The sequence below is a fragment of the Marmota flaviventris genome, chromosome 8 (genome assembly GCF_047511675.1).
Source record: "Marmota flaviventris isolate mMarFla1 chromosome 8, mMarFla1.hap1, whole genome shotgun sequence".
Lineage (NCBI taxonomy): Eukaryota > Metazoa > Chordata > Mammalia > Rodentia > Sciuridae > Marmota > Marmota flaviventris.
The window spans coordinates 124,135,937-124,155,119 of NC_092505.1; the positions used below are offsets into that span (position 1 = coordinate 124,135,937).

At 50.5% G+C, this 19,183-nt stretch overlaps 1 protein-coding gene across 6 annotated transcripts in view; it reads right to left on the bottom strand.

Annotated features, from left to right (window-relative positions):
* Positions 1-1,097: 1,097 nt before the first annotated feature.
* Positions 1,098-19,183, bottom strand: part of Mras (muscle RAS oncogene homolog) — a 53,504-nt gene continuing 35,418 nt past the window's right edge. For 4 of the 6 annotated variants that reach the window (XM_071615619.1, XM_027933700.3, XM_071615618.1 and 1 more), the window contains 4 exons: positions 11,304-11,457; positions 10,183-10,282; positions 5,849-5,928; positions 1,098-4,471 (listed from right to left, as the gene is read on the bottom strand). In XM_071615619.1, the coding sequence (XP_071471720.1) occupies positions 4,372-4,471; positions 5,849-5,928; positions 10,183-10,282; positions 11,304-11,457 (434 nt within the window). In that variant the 3' untranslated portion in view covers positions 1,098-4,371. Of the gene's footprint in view, positions 4,472-5,844; positions 5,929-10,182; positions 10,283-11,303; positions 11,458-16,642; positions 16,819-19,183 lie in introns of those variants that run through there. The other 2 variants (XM_027933703.3, XM_071615620.1) reach the window with 2 other exon arrangements.

A 19,183-nucleotide genomic window follows, 5' to 3' on the forward strand; every position in this document is an offset into this window, starting at 1 on the left:
GGCGTTGGCTGAGAGTGAGGGAGATTTGACCCACACGGAGAAGGCAACGTGAAGTTGGAGAAGAAAGAGATCTGAAGATGCTGGCTTTGAGGAATGAGGTGACACAGTCTCAAGTCGAGGAATGTCGGCCGCCACCAGACTCCAGGAGAGACAAAGAGTCTTTCTCGCCTGGAGACCTACAGGTGGGAATGGCCCTGTGGACACCTTGACTCCAGCCCAGCGATGCTGAACTTGAACTTCTGGTCTCTAGAACTGTGAGAGAATACATTTCCATATTAAAACACTAATTTTGTGGGAATTTCTTACAACAGCCACAAGAAATGAATTCAGGGCTAGAGGAGGAGGAGCGAATCATCAGAAGACCCTTTCCCTGCCCACCACCACACACCCGCACCCAGCCCAGGGCCTGGCATACAGCACAGCCCGATACATATTTGTGGAATAAATAAATGAATGGGCAGGAAGCCAGGCCTGAGCTATCTACCACATTCCCCTTCTCCCCTCCATCCTTCTCTGTTCCCAGGGTGAGGGGTGTAAGAAGCATCCTCAGCCTCTGTTTATGGGTTTCAGCTACAGTTATCAAAAGAGGTATCCATGAGAGGGCTATGACTTCTATACTCTGGAAAAGAGATCTTGATGTCTTAGCTTGGTCTATTTCCCACTGGGTTCAATGAACAAAGAAGTGAAATTACAGTGACTGAAGACTGTACCCCAGTAGATGGGGGCAGGGAACATTCTCCATGCAGGGATAACTGCTCAGGAGGTGGGTATCACCGTCCATTCAGGTACAGCAGCTAAAGACTAGAGAAGGTCCTTAGTTCAAGGGCACACAGAGGTCAATGGCAGGGCCCACATCCAGGTCTACCCAGCACTGAGGGGCTGTGCCCCTCAATGCTGCACCAACCTGCCTTCATCCTCTCGCTCCACTCAGGAAACACCCCCCGGGGCCACCAGCGGGCTCCCTCCTTACTTTAGGTTTGGTAAAGACCAAAGTCACACTCTGGGAGAGATGGGTACTCTGGGTGAAATGCTGACAAATTGCAATGTTCTCAGCAAAAACTTTAGGAATGTTTGAAAAAGAGGAAATAAGACAGGCATCTCTTCATTTCTTTATTAATGAGTCAAGATACACAAAGACTTAATAAAAAGTTACATAAAAGGCTCAAGCATCATCGAGATGTTCAGGCTTCACTCTCGTTTCACAACAATGGCCACCTGTTAATACTGTGAAACAGAAGCTGGGCACCCAGTGGCACTCAGCGATTCAAGTATCTCCTTCTAAGTAAATCTGACATGGAATTTCCAACCCAACGGGCTGCTAATGGAGGGGACCTGTCTGTGGCTCTGGATTTACTGTGACCTGACCTGTCTGAGGGGCCTTTGGGTTAGAGCTGACACATGTTAGTAGATCATATCTCCTGGTGAAGCGAGACAGGTCACACCAGGTCTCATGGTACCCTCCATAGCAAGTACCATGAGAGGGTGGTGGGCAAAGTCCTAAGATAAACCATCCAGATGTCCCCTGTATGCCCCAGCCCCAGCCTGCGGGGATGGGGAAGATGGCTTGGGTTACCTCTGGGGAGAAATGGAACCCTCTGAGGAGGGTGTCAGAATAGTAGGAGGAAATCTGAGAGCACACAAGGACTAAGCCACGGGATGAGGGGATTTCAGGAAGGGTATGCTCTAGGGCATGTGCAGGTAGTACTACTCTCAGGAAAAGCTGTGGGAACATGGTGATGGCCCAGCCATAAGCCCCCGTAGGCCCCTCAGTCATGGAGTAAGTAGCATGATTATCAGGTTCCCCAGGCTGACCCTGCCAGGCCAGGTGGGGACGGAGATATACTGGGGATGTTCCTGGGTACACTCCACTCCAGCCTACCTGGGTAGCTGGAGAAGCGACTCTCCAAGGGTCCATTTCTAAAGATGGGGTGTTATCTACCCACCTCACCAAAGGGGGAAATGAGGTCATAGGAGAAAGCGCACCATTGGTCCCAAAGCAGAGGCCAACCCTTAACCAGAGTCTCCTTAGGCCCTGTGGAGTCCAGCTGTGGCTTGAGTTTAGGATAGATGCTCTGGAAGATGGGGATGGTGGCAGATACACCACCCCGTTTATATGTGAGGGGAACCAGGGTGGGGAAACCCCTCTTCTGGTTACCTTTATGGCTCAGGGCCCTGTTGTAGGTCTGCTTCCAATGAGACCCCCCAGTGGGTGCGGTTAGAGCTGCAGCTCCCTGTGGGCAGGGGGTGTGCTGGTGGCGGGTGGTGCTCGGTAGTTCTCTGGCAGTGGCTGCTGCCCTGTGTGCAGGGCTTCCTGTCCTCTTCTGCCACTCCCAATGCAAAGCACCCCTGTGCTCACTGCTCCGCATCTCATCTCGAGGATGCAGCTGGAGATCAAACCACACACAAAACCACTCACGTGCCTGCTGCAGACCGGGCCCAGAGGGGCCTCAGGGTTAGAAAGAGCCGTGGCCTTTTAGTGTTTAAAATACTCGCTAACATTATAGGATCCTGGAAACTCTGAAATGCCTCATCTGGAATGTTCTCTCTTATCCTTGCTTTTAGGAACAGGGAAAAATAAAGGGAGGGGGCGCATTTTGACAAAAAGGAAGTTTGATTTCCAATCAACACGGGTCCCCCCTGCAGCAGAATCATTCTTCTGGCTGATCCCTTGGTGCTGGTGATCTGGCCGAGTGAGGAGCCTGGCACACTTTCTGAACAGAGAAGAATCCGGGTGTCTGGTCAACTTGGTTGGAGGCTCACTGTCCTTGGCTTTCATTCCATGTCTGTTTCTCCAAAGAGCAGCCTGGTCACCTGCGGGGACTGTTCTATTTGTACAGCGATCTGATTGGTAACACCTGGGGAAGAAGGTCACTCACCAAGCCACCTCATCTTCTGACCTCCTCTGGGGGGAGGGCACCATTGTTCTGGCTGCCCCTCCACTCCAACCCGGGCTGGAAAAATCCTGTCTTTGCTCCCACCAGCAGCACCAGAGAGGGAGGTGGGCATTCTCAGGGGGGACTGTCCTGTGCAGAAACAGATACCTGGGAGTCCCATCATGAGCTCCACCTTCTTTTCTCCTCTGCTCTTGTATTACTGTCGCAATCCAAGAGGGTAATAAAAGTGTGTGCCAAAGAGACAAGGAATCCGCTAACCCTTGAAGGGAAGGGGTTTGCTCAGTAACTGGGCTTAACAGAGGTGGTGGTCGGTTGACTCACGGGGAAATGGCTTCAGGTCCTGGTAATGTTTAAGGGATATTCAGACTGAATCTTTTGTGGTTAAGATTCTGTGTGACCTTGAGTTTTCTGGAGGGAGTCCACAGGGGCTTCCTTGCACATGACAGTGAGTTTATATCAGAGAAACCCTGGGCAGCACAGGTGATGCACAGGAGCAGGAGAAGATCTGAGAAACCCAGGGCCTCTCGCCCGCCTGGGGAGAACAACCGAACCCATGCTGTCTGAAAATAAATGCACTTTTGTGCAAAGCCACTCACTCACCTTAGTTTATATATTTTCAGGACAATAATAACAAACTCTCCTTTTAGAAACGACATGCTTGCACCTGCCACTCATCTCGGTGAGATAAATTTTGTCTTCTGATATCTGCGTCCTCAGCAAAAGCCCTCTGGGTAAATGCATCTCTCTTCTCCTCGGTTTCTAGGCAATGAATGGGGCTGCTTTCCCTCCAGGGTATGACCCATGGCCTGAGGACCCCTACCCCCCACCCCCAGCTACATACCATTCCCATTAACTTCGGGCCTCTCGGCCATTCTGCTCATTCTGGGTTGAGTTTGGCACTCAATGAAGAAGACAACAATAGTATCCTGTCCATGTTATCAGTGAGGTCTGCTGAAGACCTGGGATTCCATCAGGCAGTGGGCACAGACCCCCCCCCCCCCCCGCTAAATAAAATAATCATCACTAAAATAATTTAAAAATCTACAAAAGACATCTGAGCTCAGACACTGTGGCTTGGAGTCAGGCATCGGGGACGGGGGGTGGGGGGGAAGCTGGATCATGGCTTGTTTGGAACGTTGCACATGGATAAACACGCCCACATCAAACCAACACTAGGTAGCTAAAAGGAACAACACACCCACCAAGAGAAGGGGGGACCCGGGTGTATCAACCGGCGAGAGGCTAAAGGCTGCTCTGTACACAGGTGGCTTCCTGGTCTCACGGGAGATCTGAGACAGCTCGTGCCCTCTGGCAAAGCCAGGCCCTGTCTGCTCCCAGCTCACCCTTCCTCTCTCCCTTTCTGTGCCAAGTCCTCAGGCCAAGGGTTGTGGTTAGAAATGGTTTTCAGTGCAGTTAGGCAGTGGAGGGGTCCCGAGGGCTGGCAGTTCGCTGTCACTGTGCCCAGGGACTCAGGCCGTCACAAGATCACGCACTGCAGTTTATGGGTGCCAGTGGCCCGGTCTCCCCGCCATTTGGTTTTCTTCTTCTTCTTCTGGCTCTTTTCTGGAATCTGTTGCCTTTTAAACATTGAAGGGCAGAAAGACAAAGTCAGAATGGATTTTGCTTCTCTTCTCCCCCTTACTCCTGGGTCAGAGGCACAGGGAGCCTGATCTGGCAGGGGCTGAGGGTTGGGAGGACAGATTTGGAGGCACTGGAGTCCTAGCTGCTAGAGAGGGGCCTGGCTGGATAACGTCTCTTAGGGCAAAGAAACTGGGAAGGAAGAGGAGGGGAAAACTCAAATCATCCTGTTGATGGGAATTACTGTCATCAGGCTGTGTTGCTATATTTATTTAAATCCTAAGCTGCATCATGCTTTAGGTTGTACAGAGTGTTGGCCTCTGTTTCTGTGTTCCATATTTTAAATTAAATGACAGGCCAACTGACATTTTATTGCAAAAGCTTTTCACATGTTTTAACTCTTCCTAGGTGTAAACCTGACCTTAGATGTACAGGTCATAACCAGGACGTCCCTATATGCTACTTGGTGGTAGCACATCCTAACAGGAGACAGAATGACCAGGAGAATCATTTCAAGTGTGCAGACCTGCCAGCAGAAACGTTAAGTGAAGCCTGCTGTATTTTCCATTATGCTGAAATAACAGGAGAAAATGAGATTATTGAGCACATGCAAGGTGGATAGGGAGGGATGGACAGTGGGGATGGGGAGGTGTCAAGCAAAGGACAACGTTAGAGCTCTGGGTCTCATCCAGAGCTAACCAACAGCCCTCTGAGTCACCAGCGTGAGGGCAACGGATTCAATGCATGGTGTCTTGAGAACCAAGGCCTGGGATGCTCTAGATGCTGGAGATTTGAGAAGTGGGATACACGGGGACAGGGACTGCAGCCAGTCATCTGAGCACCAGATCATTACACCTGGACTCTGACCTTGCAAAGGAATGTTCAAGAAACTATTTGTCAGGCCAGCTGACTTTGCTCGAAGGCTGAGAACCGTGGATCTGAAAAAGAGATGCCCTCACGGTTCCCCTGAAATTGGCGCCCCAGAATCACACAGTTGGTTGTTCAGGGGAAACTGCGTACACAGGGCTTCTGCTCTGGGAATGGGGAGAGGGGCCTGCCTCCTTTTGGTTGGGTGGAAAGCTCTGGTGTTGGGAAAACATCCAAGGTGGCTGGACCAGGCGGAGGTGCCACACCCCAGCAGGAAGTCGCTTCCTTTCAGTAGGTGAAGGTGGGTCCATGTGGCAGGAGGAGCAGCTTCCACCCACAGACCCATCTGCAGCTGGGGGAGGGCGGAGGTGGGTGGAAAGTCAGGGGCAAGAGATGGAAGGAGGCTCAAGAACTGGCCAGAACAGGAGCTGTGTTCCTTACAAACCCTCAGCCTGGCTGGGCCCTTCCCAGCCACAGAGGCTCCTTCCAGAGAGGGGTGGGCTGCTCACCTAATTACTCTAACGAGGTCATGGAAGGCTTTGTCCACATTGAGAGGCGGGTCCTTGGCACTGGTTTCTATGTACGGAATCTGTAAGGCAAAGCTCAACTTGGTCAAAGAGGCACTGAGATCCACACAGTCCTTCCCTACCCCGAAGGTGGCAAATTCTCAGAGGTCCCAAGGAACCCAGGACGGAATCCCTGGTCCCCAGCAGCCTCAAGCTTCTTTTGGTGGCTTCTCGCTCTGAGGTTGGAAAGTTTTACTAATGGCTTTTCCGATTCCCTCTTGTTCTCTAGTCACAGAGATATTTGATAGCTTCCTAAAAATAGCATATAAATGATCTTTTAATATACTGGAAGACTAAAGATTTTTTTCCTTCATCAAACTAAGATACATTCGGATTCTATTCATTTTCCTTTCCGAGGCCTGCTTCTCTACCTTGAGGCAATCCCCGGCCCTCTTTTGCCCCACCCCCCCCAGAGTGAAAGCAGTGGGAAAGGCTGAGGAGGGGCTAGGCCACAAGCAGGACTCTGAACCCGGGTGACCTTTCTGGGCCATGCTGGTCCCCGCCCCACGGCGCCCGCCCCAGTCCAGCTCTTGTTTGGTCTGTGTCTATGAGTCCGGGAGCTCAGCCATGTTTACACAGGGATGATGCTGAGGACTCATCTCATGGCCAAAAGGCAGCAGCACATGAGAGCTGTGGCCGAGGTGACCCCATGGGCCGTATCTACACCAAGCCTCGGTTTGATGAAGGGAGAACCAGGCTTCTGAGTGCTCGTCTTCTCCTATGACAAGGACCCACAAAAGTGGGAAGTGCTGGTGGTCCCCCACGCGGGGGTGGGGGGTTGGAGAAATAGGCACAGGCCTCCGTGCGTGAGACGGAAGTGAGCCGATTGTGGTGAGTTTGCAGAACTTTACTATTTTTCATGGCTTTTCTCCGATTACAAAATTAGTCCTTTTCATTACAATACATTTGAAGGAGAAAAGCACAGTTAAGAAAATAAACATGACCCGTTGGTTAAGCGCACGGGGTGGGAGCGGTGGCGGAGCCTGACAGAGTGAATTGTTATTTCAGAGGAGTTATTGTAAAGCGTTGTCCAGGGCCCGGGACAATCCGTGTCTTCCTGTCAGTTTTCATTGCATGAGGTCAGATGTCCACACCCTGCTTTGGCTTCAAGCGGTGGTCTTAATGGAGCTGACAGACACACAAAGGGCAGGGCACACAAAAGGGCAGAGCTCAGGCCTTTGAAATCTTCATTTGACAAATATTTGAGCATCTGATTTTACTGAAAGAAAAATGCTGTCCTCTGTGAGCTGTTTGGTTTCCCAGGTCCCCACATCCCTGACCTCACTGAATATTAACCAGCAGAGGCAGGCAGGATCTCATTCTGCAGAGGGAGACGGCTGAGGGTCACGTGCCTGAGTAAGATCTACTGTGACCAGCAGAAAGTCAAACCAGGTACACATGACACTTCCCCACCTGGCCTCCCATGCACTGGTGGGGGTGCTGAGGTCCGTTTTGGAGCCACCTCCGGTTTGAACATCATGTCCAAGTGTGGTAGATGCTTCTGTGAAGCACCTGGTAGAGCTCTGAGGTCTTTGTGGGTGAGGCCAATGGCCACCCTGAGCATTCCCAGAAGGGAAGCAGGAAGGCACCTGATCCGGGATCTGGGACCTGGCTGGAGTCCCTTCACATCCTGTACGCTGATAGCTAGAAGCCCCCAGCTTCCAGGAGTTTCGGCTACCCATGGTCCTAATCCCCAGGCTCAGAAATACATGACTTGTACTATCCCCCAGGTCCCTGGGCATGCTCCACCTTCTTTCTAGGGGCTCTGCCTCTACCACTGAAGAAAGTCTGACGTGCATCCATTGGGTTCTTAGAATTCAGGGATTTCAGTAGCAACTGGACTTAAACTAAGGGAAACCTTGCAATAATAATTGGTAGTACCATTTAACTCCATGCAGAAAATACTATCTTCCTGCATTGGGTGGGGATCCTTCCTGTTGTGCATCTGGGGATATAAAGAGGGATCAGCAAGAAAGACCGAGCAGTCAGTGATATGAGGACCAGAGTGGGGAGTTTGGGTGGGAGCACCCTGTCTCAGACACCTAGAGAGGAACTGGTCTCAGGAGCTATAAAGTTGGGATGTCATTGAGAGCGACTGGTAGAGTCCTCTGGTCAAACACAAATGAGGCAGCAGTGTTTGCCCCGGGTAACAGCATCAGGCTGAGAGGAGAGACCTGGTGCTCCTGGGTCTCCTTCCCTTCTATTTGCAAAAGTCAGCTGTGGATGCCTAAGCAGCACCTGTGAGCCTCCACACTACCCAGAGCTGCTGGGAGGGAAAATCAGACAGCGTTTGTGGAAGCCCCCAGCAAACCCTCCTTAGACCTACGGAACTGGTCATTGTTTGGAGGTCAAGACTGTGAAATGCAATCGCTCCTCAGGCCACCTCTGTTCAGCATGCCAGGCCCTCCTGTGCTCTCCCAGGTCGGTGTCTAATACTGACCATGATGGTCAGTTCCCAGGCTCCTCTGGAGGCTTCTGAGCAGCTCCTGGCCTGGCTGACCACTCCTGGCACCTGGAGGAGGCACCAGCTTTACTTGGCTTCCAAACTCCCCACTCTGGTCCTCATATCACTGACTGCTCGGTCTTTCTCACTGATCCTTCTTTATCTCCCCAGACCCACAACAGGAAGGGTCCCCAGCCTCAGCCCCAGGACCCCTTCCCCATCTACACTTACTCCCTTGGGTATTGTGGTTTTGAATTCTGTCTTCAGATGGGGGCGTCTGACTGCCTTCCTGGCCTCTCCCCTTGGTCATCTGTGAAGCTCCTCAAATGAAGACACTGAAAAGCACACTCCTGTCTTTCCCCTACTGACTGTGACTGTCCCTCCTGGCTCACTTATTGGAATTCCAATCTCCTCCAGTTGCTCATGCCCAAACCATGGAACTGTCTTCTCTTTCTCTCTCCTTATAAGCAATCTGTGAGGAAATGCTGTTAGCTCTTACGAACCCAGACCACCACCTTCACAGCCACGCTCTGGTCCAAGTCAATCTCACGTGGGCCACAGGGACAGTCCCTTCCTAATCTCCCTGCTCTCATCCTTGCCACCCATGGACTCTACTCCATGCAGCCTCTAGAGAGAGACTGTTCATTTGTAGGTCAGGCCATATCCCTCTCACTCGCAACTCTCCAGTGATTTCCCTCCTCACAGTAAAATCTCACCAGGATTAAACCACCTATCCATCCTCACTTCCCAAACTCACCCCTCCTGCTCCCTCTGCTGAGCCAAGATGGCCTCCTTGATGTTCTGCAAACTCCCACCTCAGGGCCTTGGTACACACTATTCCCTTTGTAGAATATTCTTTCCCCAGACACTTGCAGGGCTCATTCTTTCGTGTATGAACTCCCTGCTGAATTGAACCTTTCAGGAAATCTCTTCCTGACTACCATCTTTGGAAAGCATCCTCTCCACGCCCCATCCCTGACCCCCTTTCCCTGTGTTTGTTTCCATAACACCTAACTTTCAGAACTCTAATTTGCTTTGCTTATTATAGTCTGTCTCGGTCACTGGAGGCAGGCCCCATGAGGCAGGGATGATTACTGCCCAGGGCCTAGAGTTATAGAGTCAAGACGCAAACAGAGGGCAGAGACAGGCAGGGTTAACTTCCAGTGCACCCCCTCTTCAACTACCAGAGCTGGGCCAATGGCCAGAGGGGAGGTTCAACCTGGCAGCAGAGGAGGGGGCCAGAGGGCACAGTCCATGCCCACAAGGGCTGGGGATGCCCAGAGACCTCACCTAGCAACACTAGAAAACCTAAAATTTTCTGATGATATTCAGGTTGTGGCCTGGGGCAAACCTCGGTGTGGTCACTTGTCAGGTGGGGTTAAGGACGCCCACAGTGAGGAGCCATCGGCATGGTGCACCTGTTCCCCAGGAGCAGTGCCTGGTGCAGGGCAGAGCTGAGCGAACAGAGCTGACTCCAACGAGTGTGAGCATACTGGGTGGTGGACAGAAGCCAACCCCTGTGCACAGCCCAGGCATGGATCTGCAGGGTCCTGGTGGGACTGAGTGGCCCTTGACCAGGAGGTGGGCGGAACGCCACTCAGAAGGCATCAGGTCCCCACATCGGAACTTCTAATGACTACAGAGGGTGTTTTCTCTCTGACTTGTTTTAAAAATATCCCCCTCCCCATATGCCCCATGAGGGCCTGCCCCATAAAATCCAGTTGCTACTCAGGAGGCCCAGGTTCCAATTCCAAAGGCCAGCACTGCCAGAGAGATGGAGGACCCACATTCACACATCTTCCGGCCCCACACAGCCCAACGCACGTGCACCTACATTGTGTTTGTTCGCCATTTCTTTTCCTTGCTCCCTGGTGATTTTCCTCAGATGCATCAAATCGACCTTGTTGGCCACGAGGATCATGGGAAATGACTCCCTGGAAATAAAGGGACAGTGAGGGCCAGTGCCTGGCTGAGGGGATGCAGTCAAACCTCAGGTGTTATCAGTCTGCCTGGCCTGGGCAGAACCCCTTCCCAGCTCCTTTCCAGAGAGAGGTAAGCCCTTGGGTGAAAGGGGCCTGGGAGTTGAGGTGGCTGTCTTGGTTTTGAAGCCTCAGGCCTGTCACAAGGCTGGTGTTGAGGCTGGTCCAGAGGCCAAACTGCCATCCAAATTGTCACTCTCACTTTATGCCTCATGAGGTCCTGCCCCGTTGAATCCAGCACTGGATATTTTTATTCTTTAAAAATTGTAATTTCACAGGTGAAAAAATGGCACTTTACTATTTCCCCTCACATTTCTTTGATTAGCAAGAAAATTAAATATTTTCCCACCTGAGTCACTTTTGAGGCTCATATACTCAGGGACATAACTGCAGCTCTGTGTGCGTGTGTCCCTTTACCTGGTAAAGTCATTATCCCTTTCTGCTTTAGAACAGGTATTAACTGGATTTTTCTGTGTTTACTGGGATTGGTCAGAGCTTGCTGTTTTCCTATTAACTCCTCCGTTTATTATCTTTACTTTGCCTCTTCGAGATCCATTGAACCAAAAAGACCAGCTGGGCTGAAAATGGGCTCCAAATTATTTAATTATGAGACAAGGAAAAATGTGCTTTTAATTAGAGGCTTATAAATCTCACAGTCAAATGTGACTTAATGACAATGTATACTAGAGAGAAAATTCACCTCTTTGTCCATAATATAACTTGGCTAAATTGGAGCTGAAACAAAGATGCTGCTACGGGGTGGGGATGGACCCCCTTAGGTCCCTGGAAGCAGTTTGGTCCTGAAGAAAATATCTAGGGGTGGCACTGGAGGGACTGACAGGGAGATCTGTGGGGAGGAGAGAATTCAGCTTTCCAGGAGAGGAAGAGGGAAGAGGAGGAAGAAGAGGAGGAGGAAGAGGAAGAAAGGCAGAAGGGAGCCTCCTGCAGGCCAGGAGCTGGGACACCCTGCCCTCACCTGTCCTTGACACGCAGGATGAGCTGGTGGAAGCGGTCCACGTGCTCGAAGCTGGCCTTGTCGGTGACGGAGTAGACGATGAGGAAGCCGTCCCCGGTGCGCATGTACTGCTCCCGCATGGCACTGAACTCCTCCTGCCCGGCTGTGTCCAGAACTGGGGAGAGATGAGGCCACTCAGGGGCTGCCAGCGTCCCTCTGGAGTCCCTTTAGCCCACAGACCCCCAGGGTCTGCCTGGGTGGTTTCAATCCAGGTGCTCACTGGGCCTCAATTCCCTGATCCACCCACAAGCTATTTAAAATCGGTGATCAGCTCTCACAAACCCCCTCTGGGGAGTCCCCAGGGACGGGATAACTCCCTGCTGCAGGATTTACAGAGCAGGATTCTTTGGGAAGCTACCTGACTCTCTTTGAGTCTCCAGTTCCGCCATCTTGCTGCCCCCTGTGGAGAAAGGTGTGTTTGTGGATAAGCCTAGGAGAAGCCCTGAGGAGGCCACTGGTCAGTGTGGACAGACACCAGGCAGGCTTTAGGGAGGGAATGACCCTCACCTCTAGGATGGGGCTGTCACAGGGGTGGCGGGGACAGTGCGGGGGCTGGAAGGAGGGTCCCCCAAGACCATGAGAAAGGTGCTTCCCTCCAAGCCACCCATCCCTCATACTGCTGCCGTCCCACGGACCCTGACGCTCACCCTTCCTTTTTTGGTGAGATCAAGTGCTCCACCTCTGCCTGGCTCAGAGAGTCACAGCCACAGCCTGGGGTGGGGGTGTCTCCTTCCAGCTGTGCCAGCCTGACCACTCCCACCCTACAGGGTCCAAGGTCTGAACTGCGGGCTCCTGCACGCCCCTGCTCACTGTCTGGCCTCCCTGCTCTCTCCACTCTCTGACCAGACCCAATTTCTCCCTCTCCCTAGAGGCAGTGAAGTCGGTGGTTACAGATTTTGGAGTCAGACCACGGAGCTGTGTCTGGCTCTCCACTCCTCGGGTGTGGCCCCGGGAAGGCTCATTTCTCTGTGCCTCTGTTTCCTAAAACAGGGACGGCCAGTGTTGTTTGAGTTAATATGTGTAATGCCCTGAGAGAGAAGTGCTGGCACAAAGAAGGACGAGGGGAGTGTCTGTCAGGAGCCTGCCATCTTTGAGGGGCCTTCTCTACCACCCCCTGGGCCTGGGCTCCTTCCTCCCAGGCCTTGGCTCACTCTGATGTGGTGTTCTGCTGTCTGAGCCCCCAGGGCTCTCCCCACTCTGTCCCAACCCTTCTCCAGACACATCTTGCTGCCTGTTTAATGTCCCCCCACCGCCGGACTGTTGGCTCCCAGAAGCAGGGACCTGGTCTGTGTGAGTCACCTGGCTATTTGAGTCTCAGCACAAAATGTACCCAAATAGTACTTGAATGAGCAAATAAATAAGGAGTCTAAGCAATTCTGTTCATTCATTTAAGAAATCTTTGAATGCCTACAAAAAAAAATGTGCTGGGCACGTTCTAGCCTCTGTGGGCACAAAACAAATGGGGCAAAATCCTTGCTGTGGTAGGAACTTAAGATCCCGTCGAGAGACAGATAAATGAGAGGCTGCTGGAACGTTAGCTGGTTAAGCGTACACTATGAAGAACAACAAAGCCGGCTGGGGGGGGGGGGTCACTGTCAGAAGATGGTATTATTTACACAAGTTCATTCTGGCTCCTCCTAACAAGTTCCCTTTTCCAATAGGCCGCACGTGGGAGCAAGGGGACCTGTTAGGAGCTTGTGCAGCAATCCAGGCAGGATATGATGGGAGGCTGGGGGAGGTGGCCAGATGGGGCCACTTTCAAAGACAGGGCTACAGTGCGGGTGCTATTGGGTCTGGCCTGAGTGACAGGGTGAATATCGGTGTCATGGACTAAGGCAGTAGGGAAGGGGAAGAAGCAGGATTTGGGGGCTCAGTTTTGACACAGGCTGCAAAGCCTAGCAGACCCCTGAATAGGACTTCAGACAGATATTTGGAGACTTACGTCAGATACTGGGAAGAAAAGAGGTGGCAAGAGACAGATGCAGGGGTGCCAGTGGGTGGACAGCAAGGAAAGCCACAGGACGAGCTACTGAGGACACTTAGGACTCCACATCTCCTCTGGTACCTTCAGACAGGGCCTGGGAAAGTGACCTGTCCCATCAGATCATCATTGATGCATGCCCTGACCAGTCCTCTGCGATGGATGGACAGGAGGAGCTGGGATGTGCACCAGACGTGAGAGAAGCTAGTGGCTATTCTGCCCCACTCCTGGGCCTCAGGCTCATGCAGGAAGAGGGGTAGACTCTGGACCTTGAGGTCCGTGTAGCTCTGACACCCTACAACCCTTTCATCTGGATATAAGAAGACAGGGACCTACAGGGAGGACCAGTGGGGTGGCTGAGGGATAGGAAGAGTGCACCTTCAACTGGATCCCTCCATTATAGCTTCCCCCCACCCAAATAAATCCCACTTAGAACTGCAATCAATTAAACACTTGAAATGGCTGACATGTGGATGGGAAGGCCTGAATTCAATAGCAACATATATTAAGGTCATGTTATAATTAATATATTCACATATTTTCTAGGTTATGTTTAAAAATATGATCATTCAATTAAAAAAAATCTCAATAGGGAGCTGAAAATACAACGGATCCTCTGGAAAGGAAGACAGCCATTTCAGACACTGAAGGTCTTTGACATTAACTTGCCCACACTTTCTAGAAGAATTCTTAGAGGATGTACTCAAGCAAAGTGAAAAACAGATTCATGAAAGAGAAGGATAAGGGATATTACAAATAGTCATAAGCAAAGAAAACAGCAAAATATAAGAGTTAAGTTTAAATAAAATGTTGCACAGTTTGAAGAGAAGGGATGATAGATTGGAACTAAAATCTATGATGAGCCATGCATGAAGGAAGAGACCAGGAAAATATAAGTGTCCCTCACCTGAGAATTAAAAATCTGAAGTGCTCTGAAATCTGCAACATTCTGTACACCAATGTGATGCTCAAAAAGTTTTACATATTGGAACATTTGGATCTTAGATTTTTGGACTAGGGATGCTCAAATGGTAAGGTCTATGCAAATATTCCCAAATCTGAAAAACTCTGAAACCTGAAACACTTATTGGGCCAATATGATATCCTTATTCTGGTACTAGATAAGGGATACTCAGCCTGTACTAACATTCTTGCTTCATTGGGAAAGAGGCCAAAGATCCCAATTATACCCAGATGCTGATAGAAAAATGTTAAGTATACACTTTCTTATGTATATAGCAGACCTACCCAAAGAACAGAAATAAAACCCCAAACCTCCTAATCACCAGAAGAGAGGAAAAACAGAACACAGCAAATGGAACCAATTCAACAAAAGGCAAAAATAAACTTAACGAAATAAGCAAGTACAATTAAAAAGTAGATGTGAAATAAGATGGCAGAAATAAATCCAATCGCAGTAAATACAAATGGGATGAATTCGCCTGTCAAAAGCAGATTCTTAGTACAAAATCAATTTGCCTGCTACTTAAAAAAGACCCACGAGAAGAAAATGACACACACAAAATGAGAAAGGATAAAAGAAGAATATACTTGCCACATGCTAACCAAAAGAAACACATCTGCAAAATTAAGTTCAAGGTTAAATCATTAAATAGGAAAAATGTAGGGTATATATAATGAGAAAAGGTAAAAACATCAAAAAGTGCCAAAGTCACGAAGCTTAAAACATGGAAACTTTTAAACAGGTCTGTCTTAAAGACAGAACAAATGCCCCCACCAACTAATGATCTGTTATTAATAGAAACAAGAATATAAAATAATCCATTCACTTTGAAAATGTAAAAGTTATACTGCTCTATAACTCTCCAGTTAAAGAGAAAAGCCAAGCAGAAATTACAAATAATTTGTAATTGAAGGACAATGGTTGGAGACCAAAATGGTTCTCAGGGGGAAATTATAGCTTTAAATGCATTTCAGAAACCGAAACTGAAAATTAATTAAGCACTGAAATTGGGAAGCTAGAAAAGGAAAAATAAAACCAAAGAGAGAGGGGCTGAGGTTGGGGCTCAGCGGTAGAGCGCTTGCCTTGCACATGAGAGGCACTGGGTTCGATCCTCAGCACCACATAAAAATAAACGAACAAAATAAAGGTATTGTGTCCACCTACAACTAAGAAATTTTAAAAAAAGACACGGGGTGGGGGGGATAGTCAATAAAGTAGAGGAAGAAGGGCGAAAGTAGTTGATAGCTAAAAATCAAAAGTAGTTGAAGTCTAAAATATCTAAAATTCTTTAAAAGATCAATTAAAAAAATCTTTAGCAATTCTTGTCTGAGGGGAAAGAAAAGAAAAGTAAACATTTGGAAGGGGTGAAGGCTTATGGCTATGGATACAGATATATTTACTTATAAAAGAAATCTAGTAACAGTTTGATAGCAACACACCTTCATTTCTAGAAGAAATTGATGATTTAAGAAAACAAAGGATCAAAACTGCCTCAAGAAAACAAAAAAATCCGGATACATCAATAACTGCAGATAAAACCCAAGAGAGAAAAATCTATTCCACAAAGGGCAGAAAAGCTATTCTTGGCCCCATGGTGGGGGCAGGCGCAGCCAGGGAGGAGGTGGCCTGAGCTGGACCTAGTCCGGTTTGGGGTCCATTCCTTGTCCAGCTTCCACACACATATGTCTGGAAATGCCTCCTACAGCCACATGGCAGCAACCGTGCCTTCGAGGCTTCTTAGGGAAGGCTGAGGATGATGGGCAGCTATGCTGATAGGAGATCAGGGCTCCACCTGCATGCATGGGGCCAAGCCTCACGGCGTGAAGTAGGAGGACTCCAGAGACACAGAGTATTAGTCACTGCAGGAGAAGAGGCGTTCTGCCAGAGTGTGTGTGTGTGTGTGTGTATGTGTGTGTGTGTGTGTGTGTGTGTGAGAGAGAGAGAGAGAGAGAGAGAGAGAGAGAGAGAGAGAGAGAGCAGCCAGATTAGAGGGAGGAGGGAGATTCTGGAGGCAGTGTCAGGTCTTTGCTGCCCCAGTCCTCTCACGGTGGTGGTGGTGGTAAGAGAGCCAGCTCCATTGCAGGGGAAGATTAAAGCGGTGGCTGCTCTCAGATCTTGTAGATTTCAGAAGCCAAGACATACACACTGGCATGGTGTGAGGTCCCAGGCAGGCTGGCAGCCAGCATGGAGAGGCACCAGCCTGGGTTCCTAATAGGACTGCCAAGACCTCCTCCTCCTCCCCCTCCTCCAACTAGAGGGGTGTGACTGGCCACCTAGAACCAGCCAAGCCTGTGACCTCCACCTTCAATGCCTGTTCCCCTCCCCTCGGGCTGTCCCAGCCACCCTCCAGCTCACCCTCCAGCTCTATGTGGTTGGTCTCCTCAGCTCCTCCTTAGGAGAAGGCTCAGCCTCTGACCTCCATCTTTGAAGGCTTCCTCTCCACCTGGCTCAGCTCCCCACCTTGCAGTAGGAGCCTGGCATTCATATCCCTGGGCCTCCAGAAAGCTTCAGCACCCAGTGAGGGCTCAGAAAAATAAGTGCACAGTGACGAGACAAATCAAGTGCACGCGACAGGAAATGCTGTAACCACACTAAAACAGCTCACTCCAGCTTTAAGGGAAATCACAAAACACTGACTTTTTAACTAAATTTCAGGGTGCAACCTTCAGGGTGAAACTAGGCTTCTGGAACCTAAAACAATAGACAATGACTTCTAGGGATAATATGGTTAGAGCTATTTCCCATCCCTAGACCCACCGGGGGAATGAAAGAGCCCATTTTACAGGACAGTTAGGTGGGGAAGACTGAGCCCCTCCCAGGAACAGATTCAATAAAATAATGTTCCTGGTTGAGCACAACCATGCTGAGCACCCACCACCACCACCATTTGCATTTGTGCTCCCTTTCTGGGTAAGGGCACCTAAGGGTCAGGGAGGGTGCCTGGCAGCAGGAGTGGCTGTGACAACCCAGCACTGTTCCCAGAAAAAGAGTCACTTGCTTGGACTTCTCCAAAGTGCTGGCAGGATGTGGAAAGCCAGGCCACTGGGGACTCTACAGGAGAGGGAGCTAAGAGTCCTATAGAGGCACCAACTGGCTTCCTAGCAATGGGGGGAGACTCCTTCTGGCAGGGGCCCCAACTTCCTCAACACGCTCACTGAAGGACAACAGCAGCAGAGGAGAAGTGCCAGCCACCAGCCCCGGGGGTGCTCTTCTAGAGGCCACACTACTGCAGTGTGGGGCCTGGAGTGAGGAGGTCTTGGGGTCAGTTTTCATGAGTCGGGGTACAAGCTGCACATGTAGGTGCACATTCTGGGAAGATGGTCCCTGGCTTTGTCGGGTTCTTAGAGGAGCCAGAAACACCCCCTCCCTCAGATGTTGCCCTCTGGGAAAAGGAGCAAAGAGTGGAGAGCATGGCTGGGGTCTCAGCAGTGTAACCAGAGCTCAGAGGCAGATGGAGCCTGGGAGGGCCTGGCAGTGGGGAGGCCAGGAGGCCAGACTCTGGCCTCCAAACCTGTTCCACCGCGCAGCCTCTCTGGGAGGCCAGGCCTTCACAGGTGAAGCAACTGAGGCAGGCAACGCCCCTGCGTCACTCAGGTTCATACTGCTAGTAAGCAGAGGGCAGGACCAGAACCCACACCCGGCTAGTCCAGGCCTCTCTGCCCCTGGCACTAGGCTGGCATTGAGGGGGGAGCCAGCAGCAGTGTCCCAAGGCCCAAAGAGAATCAGGTCTAAAGGGAGGGAGTCAGGATAGAGGGCTGGGGATGCACAGATGAGATGAAGGCCCAGAGGCCACACTTTCTACACCCACCCCCAGATGGTCACATCACTTTCTTACCATGCCACACCTGCCTCAGGGCTCCACCTGTACCTGGGAGGAGAGTGACCACGCTGTGCTGGATGGTTCCCTTTGCAGCTTTGGCACGGATTTCCAGGGCCTTCCAAGCATCTAGTCATTCCAAACACATCCTTCTCCAGTATTCTCCTGTTTCCCAGTGAGCACGTGTTATAGTTTGGACATGAGGTGTCTCCAAAAGCTCCTGTGTCGGTACAGGAATGTCTGGAGGTCACATGATTGGATTGTCCCTCCCAGTTGGAATGGACCCTCTGGGTGGTAACTGCAGGCAGATGGGGCATGGCTGGAGGAACTGGGTCACTGGGGATGTGCATCTTCCCTGTGGCCCCCTCCACGGTTCCCTCTCTCTGCTTCCTGGCCTCCCTGTCCCCAGCAGCCTTCCTCTGCCACACCCTTCGGCCATGATGCGCTGCCTCACCTTGGGCCAGAGCAATGGAGTCAGTCATACCATGGAGTAAAGCTCAGATAAACTTCCCCTCCCTTAAAAGTTGTTCCTGCTGGGTATTTTGGTCACAGGAACACAGTGCTGATGAACGCACCACGTGACCTTGTCCACTGACACCTTGGTCTCTTCAGGCTCCATTCTCGGCTTAACTGAAACGGATCCATCAGGAGATAAACTCCACCTGCCTCCCCCCTGGGCAGCCCACCTGAGAGGCATGGAGTCCTCTGCATTGCTGGTGGCAGTGTAAAATGGTGCAGCCACTTTGGAGAACCACTTGGTAATTCCTCAAACCGTTAAGCTCATGATCCTGAAATTCCACTCCTTCGTATCTAGAAAACCTACGTCCCCACAAAACCTTGCACATGAATGTCCGCAGCAACATTAGTCATCAGAGCCCCCCAAAGTGGAAACAATCCAAATGTCCATCAGCTGGTGAAAGAAAAAACAAAATGTGGCATACCCACGTGCTACAGCGTCATTCACACATAAGATGAAATGAAATTTTGATATCTATGACATGATAGCCCTTGAAAACACTGTGCTACAATTCACAATAGCCAAACTATGGAACCGGCCTAGGTGTCCATCAACAGATGAA